At 34.0% G+C, this 8,648-nt stretch overlaps 1 protein-coding gene across 1 annotated transcript in view; it reads right to left on the bottom strand.

Moving 5' to 3' along the window:
- Nucleotides 1–8,648, bottom strand: part of LOC107720849 (protein very KIND-like) — a 66,491-nt gene that overhangs the window by 7,353 nt on the left and 50,490 nt on the right. The window contains exons 18-28 of the mRNA XM_016528683.1: nt 8,171–8,264; nt 7,966–8,063; nt 6,866–7,059; nt 6,669–6,779; nt 5,613–5,760; nt 5,354–5,521; nt 3,741–3,938; nt 2,600–2,682; nt 2,271–2,373; nt 1,040–1,162; nt 679–738 (exon numbers count right to left, since the gene is read on the bottom strand). Of these exons, the coding sequence (XP_016384169.1) occupies nt 679–738; nt 1,040–1,162; nt 2,271–2,373; nt 2,600–2,682; nt 3,741–3,938; nt 5,354–5,521; nt 5,613–5,760; nt 6,669–6,779; nt 6,866–7,059; nt 7,966–8,063; nt 8,171–8,264 (1,380 nt within the window). The remainder of the gene's footprint in view (nt 1–678; nt 739–1,039; nt 1,163–2,270; nt 2,374–2,599; nt 2,683–3,740; nt 3,939–5,353; nt 5,522–5,612; nt 5,761–6,668; nt 6,780–6,865; nt 7,060–7,965; nt 8,064–8,170; nt 8,265–8,648) is intronic.

Here is an 8,648-nt window from a genome sequence, read left to right as displayed (position 1 = left end):
ATTAAAACAAATTATTGAAATAATTAAAATCTCCCAAGTTCTTAATATTATTAATGTTACAGATAATATATTATATAATGATATATTTGTATTATTATTTTTATTATTACAAATATTGAAAACAATTAATTAGCTGAAAACAATAAAAACAAATTATTAAAATAAATAGCAATTTTATTATTAATATTATTAATGATATAGATATTACATAAAGCAATACTGCTATTTTTTAATTATTATTAATATTATAAATGTAATAACATTAGAAAGCAGTAAGAATTAAACAATTAAAACAAATTATTGAAATAATTAAAATCTCCCAAGTTCTTAATATTCTTAATGTTACAGATAATATATAATATAATGATATATTTGTATTATTAAAAACATTGAAAACAATTAATTAGCTGAAAACAATAAAAACAAATTATTAAAATAAATAGCAATTTTATTATTAATATTATTAATGATATAGATATTACATAATGCAATAATACTATTTTTTTAACTATTTTTTTATTATTATTAATATTATAAATGTAATAACATTAGAAAGCATTAAGAATTAAACAACTAAAACAAATGATTGAAATAATTAAAACCTCCCGAGTTCTGACTGTTACAGATACGCTGGTGCTTGTGTGTTTAGGTGTGTTTATGTCTATGTGAGCGTCTGACCTGCAGAGCCCTGAGCTCCTCCAGAGCCTCGCACACCTTCAGCGACAGCTGCTTCCACGCCTGCGTTCAACACATCCACAAGACAAGACGCATACTGTCAAACTCATCAAAACCGGAGTAAGCGTGGCTTATGAGAAACATCTATCATGCAATTTCACTTCATGCTAAATATGATGAGCATTGCTTTGTTTCCGCACAGAACGCCGAATGTCGATTATAACTCTTTCATGCTTTTAAATAGAGTTTAATCTGTTTAAACAGACATGCAATTAACATTTCAGCTGCTGGAGCCGCCAGATAAGATACAGCAAAAATAACAAATCCAGTGGAGCTTATGAGGTTATGACTTTTCGTTTCTCACCGGTAATTGCCTCACAATCACGTTCTCCAGCCCCGACAGAATCTGCAAAGCCGTGGCGAAGTTTCTCGTCTCGTAGCAGAACTTGCCAACGGCTAGAAAGCGAGCGAGTAAAGCTGCCTGTGCCTAAAAATACAACACGAACACAGCGAGATATTCAAATACACACCACGTCAGGAAAAGTATAAATATATATAGTGTGTATTATGTGCATATCAGAGAATTAAGGATGGAAATGTTCCTAATTGGCATGAAATTAACGCTACAATGCAAAAAAATGCATTCTATTAATGGTCCTAAAAATATGCATCATATAATTTCTTTGTTTTTTTCCCCGAGACATATTCTTGCAAGGTTTTTGTTCACATTATGGAAGTTAAATATGTTGTGGCTTCAAAACTATTTTATTTTAGTTGTTATTTTAGTAGCACTGATATACTATTACTATTGTAGTTTTTGTTAATATTATATTTTCTGTTTGCATTTTAATTTTACTTAACGTTTTAGTAATCTTGTTGTGTTTTTGTTTGTATTTCTTTGTTGTTTTTTGTAATATGTTTTTAATGTGTATTAGTTAATTCAAACTAATTATTAAAGTAATTAAAACAAATAGCTGTGAAGCAGTTTTTTATTATTAATGTTATAGATAGATTAATATAATACAATAATATAACATTATTATTATTATTAATATAATAATATTCAAAATTAAGAATTTGTTTAAAACAATTAAAACAAATTATTCTTTTTTTATATTATTATTAATATTCTGCTACACGATGATGATGATGATGATGATGATAATACTAATAATAACAATTAAGAATTCATAATAATTAAAACTATTATTAAAGTAATTAAAACAAATAGCTTTGAAGCAGTTTTTTATTATTAATATTATTAATGTTAAAGATAGATTAATATAATACAATAATATAACATTATTATTAATATAATATTCAAAATTAAGAATTTGTTTAAAACAATTAAAACATTTTTTTAAATTATTAATATTATGTTACACGACGATGATGATGATAATACTAAGATAAAAAATTAAGAATTCATAATAATTACAACTATTATTAAAGTTATTAAAACAAATAGCAGTTTTTTACTAATATGATTAATGTTATAGATATTAAATAATTTATAATGATTTTGTTGTCATAACCCAGTATGACTGATAACATTTATAAAATAAGTAAATATTCAGTAAACTCTGAGGAATCACCTTAACCGAGTCGCAGACGACGAGTTCAGCAGAAACCCAGTTAGCCACACAGTCTGCGTGTGTGAGGAGCCTCTGCAGCGGGCCCCGGGGCCCCGACACGTCCCTGACCAACACACAGCAACATTTATCACACACACTCAACATATTCGGGAAGATATGAGATATAAATATATGCACATGCACTTTTTTCTAAAATCACGATTTTAGGTGAGAATGATTTTTATGCATGTAAAATATGCTGTGTTCTGTGCACAAGAAAGCTTAAACACGTTTGAGATTTAATATAGAAGGTCACTGCTTTAATTGAGTTTGGGACAGTGGAAAGTCACCTGGAAATGTTTCCAGAGTTTTCCGTCACTCCGTGAGCTCTCGAGTTCAGAAAGTGAACCGGATGACAGTCGTGAAATATTTCCTGCATAAATATCAGACGATGAGACATGAATATGCATGATACAGTGATTCTGTCCTCATGTAAAGTCTGTGTTTAAGATCAAGGATCAAGACCAGCATGAAAATAAGATGAGCGTGTGTCTCCACCTAGAGTTGGATCGGGAAATGACAGCGTGAGAACAGAGCGTGATAATGTCAAAATAAAATAATGTAAGAAAGCATGATAACGAAAATTGGAAATTAAGGACATTCATGTATTTTGAGTTACAATAGCTTTTAAAACGTTTGGAATAATTTTCAAAGAAGTGTCTTGTGCTCGTCAAGGCTGCATTTATTTGATCAAATATGCATTAAAAAATTTGAAATATTATTACAATTTAAAACAGCTGTTCTCTATGTGAATATCTGCTAAACTGTAATTTATTTCTGTGATCAAAAGCTGAATTTAGTTCAGTCTTCAGTGTCACATGATCTTCAGAAATCATTCTAATATGCTGATTTGCTGCTCGAGAAACATTTCTGATTATTATCAATGTTGAAAACAGTCGTGCTGCACAATATTTTTGTGGAAACCGTGATGCATTTTATTTTTCAGGATTCACAGATGAACAGAAAGTTCAAAAGAACAGCTTTAATTGAAAACAGAACATCATAAATGCCTTTACTGTCACTTTTGATCAATTTAATGCATCTCTGCAGAATAAAAGCACAGTGTTTGACCATTTCCACAGAAACATTGGGCAGCACAAGTGTGATAATAATCAGAAATGTTTCTTGAGCAGCAAATCAGCATATTAGAATGATTTCTGAAGAATCATGTGACACTGAAGACTGGAGTAATGATGCTGAAAATACAGCTTTGATCACAGAAATAAATTACAGTTTAACAGATATTCACATAGAAAACAGCTGTGTTAAATTGTAATAATATTTCAAATTTTTTAATGCATATTTGATCAAATAAATGCAGCCCTGGTGAGCAGAAGAGACTTCTTTCAACATCATAATTATTCCAAACGTTTCCATATGTTTTGCATGCGCTGTATATTTCACAAATGATTTCTGTGTTTTATTGATCACCTGCTCCAGTAAAGTGAGCTGCTGTGTGATGTGCAGCGGCGTGTGTTCGCTCTGACTGAAGGGACGTCTCTCCTCTGATCTCAGACTGCTGCTGCTCATCAGAGAGGCGTAACACGGCCGTGGAAGAGCCGCGGCGATGGAGAACCCTTTCTCTTTACTCTGGACCGTCTGAGGCTCCAACACACGCAGCACGCGCCACTGCACACGCGTGAACACATCACGATCACATGACGAACACCACACACTAGCAGTCAGGTGTTTAACTTCTGCTGAAATGCTTCAAATTCATGTTTCTTGTGTTTGATTTTTTTCTTAAGGCAAGGAACTACAGGTAAATCCGTATTTTTTTCATGCACTGGTCAATTTTGAGATTTTTTGGGCTTCTTCTTTCAGACTAGTGGAAAGAAAACATCCGAAATACAAAGTTAAGTGTTTATTTTATTATGCTGTAGATTTTCCACTTCAGTAACACTTGCATACACCAAACTTTACAGTTTTATTCCTATCTAGGTTTTTATATTGTCAATATATAATTTGCTTGATTTATATTTAACATTTTATTCCTAAAAACATAGCGAAAATTTTTTTTTTACTGTCTGTTGACAGTATTTTTGGATTTATGGAGTTATAAAAAGAGAAATCTAAATTCCCGTCTGTAAAAAGCTTTAACTCTAATATGTCAACAAAATCAAACAAGAATTTATCCAATGTTCAGATTTCTGTTCTGGAAATAAATGCAAATTAGTGCATATTCAATAATATAATGCCTTAAATGCATTTTTAAAAACTTTTTAAAGTTTAATAACAATAAAAAAATAAAATAAAAAAAAAGTAAAAATAAAAAATGAGTAAATAAATAAAATACAATAAAAATAAAACAATGAATAAATACATATGTAAATAAAAAATAAAAAAATAAAATAAACAAATTAATTAAATTAAATTAAATTAAATTAAATTAAATTAAATTAAATTAAATTATATTATCACAAGAAGAAACCAAGAGCAAGAGCAGGTTACACAGTATTATTTTCCTCAACCGTACACTGTGTTCCTAATCACTACAACCCTACAACCCTTCTTAATTAGGTACCTAATGTCCATCTTTTTAAACAAATGTCCATTTTTATTTGTAACCACACTGTCCGTCATTCTTTCCAGATTTGTTTCAGTTCCTGAGTCCACTGGTTGGTCGTGTTTCCAATGGACTGTTATCAATTCAGGGATGTAACGATTAACTCAACTCACGATTCGATTCGATTCGATTCTCGATTTTTTTTTTTTTACAAAAAGAAAAAATACCATCGAAAGACAGTCAGTTTCCCTCAGACATACATTCATATAAACTCCTACCCCTAACTGAATCATGATTTGTTTAGCATCTCAACCGATTTGAATCGTCACATATTTGAATCGATTTTCAACCGGCTCGCGGTTAATCGTTACATCCCTAGTTATCATTGTCTTTTAAATGCAAATTTAACCTTAACATTTCAGAAAACTGGTAATAAAGAAACTATTTGTCAACTGGTAATGCAAGTATTGTGATTTCTATTATTAATATGTCTACAATATCCACCTGTAGTGTCTTGGTTAAAATGACTTTCACAGACCTTTCGAGCAGCGTCTTCGATGGATGATCTCCTGCATGAGGAGTTCACTGAGAGCTTCTCCTCGATGGAGGTGTCAAACACACACGACGGGACACAGACACGCCTCTTCCTGGGCGAGGACTGGAGCGTCGCCAGCAAACCCGCTCCTCGACTGTCAACCGGTGCGACCTGAAGACACAGCGTAACGCGGTTATTTCACACGCATTCAAGCCTTCTGTCTAAACCAGCAGTTTAAGAGTTAAACTCTGAAGGCGGTGACCTCTGCGGTCAGGAAAGTGTGCAGCGTCTGCAGGAGGCTGGAGCTCGAGCTGAAGTCCACTAGCTGTGCGTCTTCAATCCAGAAGTGTAACAGATCCAGAGTGCGCTGATAGACTTTGGCTCTGTCTGATGAGGGATCTTCATTTGCTCTGCAGTTTCACAGTTAATGAAGAATATAATTACATTTCATCTCATTTCACTTCTTGGAAATTATTATTTAATCAGTGATTGACTCTTATCTTAATTATGTGAGCTTGACAAAATCACTGTCTGTCTGTCTGTCTGTCTGTCTGTCTGTCTCTATCTATCTATCTATCTATCTATCTATCTGTCTGTCTGTCTGTCTGTCTATCTGTCTGTCTGTCTGTCTCTCTGTCTGTCTATCTGTCTGTCTGTCTGTCTCTCTGTCTGTCTATCTGTCTGTCTGTCTGTCTCTCTGTCTGTCTATCTGTCTGTCTGTCTGTCTCTCTGTCTGTCTATCTGTCTGTCTGTCTGTCTCTCTGTCTGTCTATCTGTCTGTCTGTCTGTCTCTCTGTCTGTCTATCTGTCTGTCTGTCTGTCTCTCTGTCTGTCTATCTGTCTGTCTGTCTGTCTCTCTGTCTGTCTATCTGTCTGTCTGTCTGTCTCTCTGTCTGTCTATCTGTCTGTCTGTCTGTCTCTCTGTCTGTCTATCTGTCTGTCTGTCTGTCTCTCTGTCTGTCTATCTGTCTGTCTGTCTGTCTCTCTGTCTGTCTATCTGTCTGTCTGTCTGTCTCTCTGTCTGTCTATCTGTCTGTCTGTCTGTCTCTCTGTCTGTCTATCTGTCTGTCTGTCTGTCTCTCTGTCTGTCTATCTGTCTGTCTGTCTGTCTCTCTGTCTGTCTATCTGTCTGTCTGTCTGTCTCTCTGTCTGTCTATCTGTCTGTCTGTCTCTATTTGTCTGTCCATCTATCTATCTATCTGTATAACATTCAGTCTAACTGTCAAACTATTTTTTAAGCCAACAGCAAAGTTTTTCTTGACCAGTGTAACTTTTCTAGTTTAATCTGTCACAGTGCTCAGATTTATTTCATTCGTACCCCATTGTACTGTTAAATTTGTCCATTAGAAACCACAGAAGCTCCTCCGAGGTGCAGAAGTAGCGATACGTGTAGAAAAACTGCTGAACAAATCCCTCGGCGTGAGCGTTCCTATCAGCGTCAGAACAGACGTGTGTGACGAGGGTTACAGTACCGGCAGCTACAGTCATTCCCGTGCATTCATACACACTCAGTACCTGGCGTACAGATAGGCCATGAGGCCTCTGGCGGTGGCGGTCACTAGCGGGCAGCCTTTGCCCCGGCGCTGCTCACACAGAAAGTGCAGAAGCGCAGGATCGTCCGAATGCTGCAGCTCCAGAGGCGCAGCTCCACACGCAGCCAGAGAGGGCAGCAGAGAGAGCGCTAAACCCCACTGATCCACAGACAGCACCTACAACACATCACAAAACACCTGCGTTACGCATTAAACCATACAACACTGGTGTTCAAACTGGGAAAATCACCACGCATGCCCTCAAATGACTTATTGCTTACCTGTATATAAAACGCTTGAGGCAACAACAATAAGACAAAGACACTAATAAGTAATAATTCATTTGATCAATAACTAATAACACATTTTACATGTATTTACTTTTATTTTAAGTGGCTTACAGCGTATTTAAGGTGCACAGTTTTGAAAATCAATCCCATGACCTTGGAGATTTTAGAAACTTCTAAATACTGGATAAATACTAAGAGCTATGAAGTGAAATCTGATTGGATAAGCCAACTTCAAAGCCAGGGTAGAATAGAATAGTTTAATTGTTGAAATAACTGTTTATTGCAATTATTCTGTTGTTGTTGTTGTTGTTGTTATAATTAAAAGATTATTGTTATTTTGTTATTTATAATAAATTAGACAGATCATTATTATTATTATTATTATTATTATTATCAAATTTATTATAAATGAATAATAATAATCCATTATTACTACTACTACTAATTATTATTATTAATTTATTGTTATTATTATTTTAACAATTAAATAATTTACAATGGCTTGAATTTGGCTCATCCAAACAGATTTCACTTCACAGTCAGATCTCAAGTTGTTATTATTTAGAAGTACATTAGATTATTATTATTATTATATTAGAAGTTCCTGACAATATCAAGGTCATGGGTTCCCATGCTTCCCAGTGCTCTGATAAATGTAAACCTGAGCACACCGTAAGATGCTTAAGATAAAAGTGTCTTTGCAAAGTAAATAAATGCGAACGTAGAATATGAATGCTTAGAAATGTCTTTAAACCCACAGCAGAGGAAATGCAGCGTGTGCTTTGGCACAAACCTGGAGATATTTCTTGACAGTCTGCAGAAACTCAACTTTGGCTCTGAGCTCGTCAAACTGCTGCTTGACTTTAGACACCATCACCTTCATGTCTGAACCTACAAAGACAGACGAGCAGCTCACACACACACACCTGACGAACGAGGAACAGCTGCACTGCAGAATTAACGCACAGCCGTCAGACTTTCTATTGTAGCAGAAGTACCTTTATTTTTCCTCTCTTGCTCTATCAGCTTGTGGTAGAAAGTTCTGGTCTTTTTTAGATTTCTGCTCTCAATAATCAGCTGTTGGTGCAGCTCCTGTTTAAGAGCAAAGATAAGAAAAGATCAATAAATGGATCTCGATGCCCAGCTGAACTCTGGAAATACATGCAACTAACCATGTGTTGCATTCACAGACAACAGAACGCAGGATTTAACCAGTTTCCCTGCTGACTTCACCATGAATCCACCTGATTAATCATCTAGACCAGCTTAGACAAGTGTTATTTTAGTATTATTGAGATCCCATTATCGTTTTTATTGTTTTTATAAAAAAAAATAAAAAAAAGCTTTTGTTTTTATTTTTTAATTTTATGTTTTAATAGTAATTTTAAAGTTTTATTACATTTGTTTTTGTCATCATTTTTAGCAGTTTATATATATATATATATATATATATATATGTGTGTGTGTGTGTGTGTC

The sequence above is a fragment of the Sinocyclocheilus rhinocerous genome, unplaced genomic scaffold, assembly GCF_001515625.1.
Source record: "Sinocyclocheilus rhinocerous isolate Xijiao unplaced genomic scaffold, SAMN03320098_v1.1 scaffold5941, whole genome shotgun sequence".
In the NCBI taxonomy this organism is placed as follows: domain Eukaryota; kingdom Metazoa; phylum Chordata; class Actinopteri; order Cypriniformes; family Cyprinidae; genus Sinocyclocheilus; species Sinocyclocheilus rhinocerous.
This window is presented reverse-complemented; position numbering and strand designations above follow the sequence as displayed.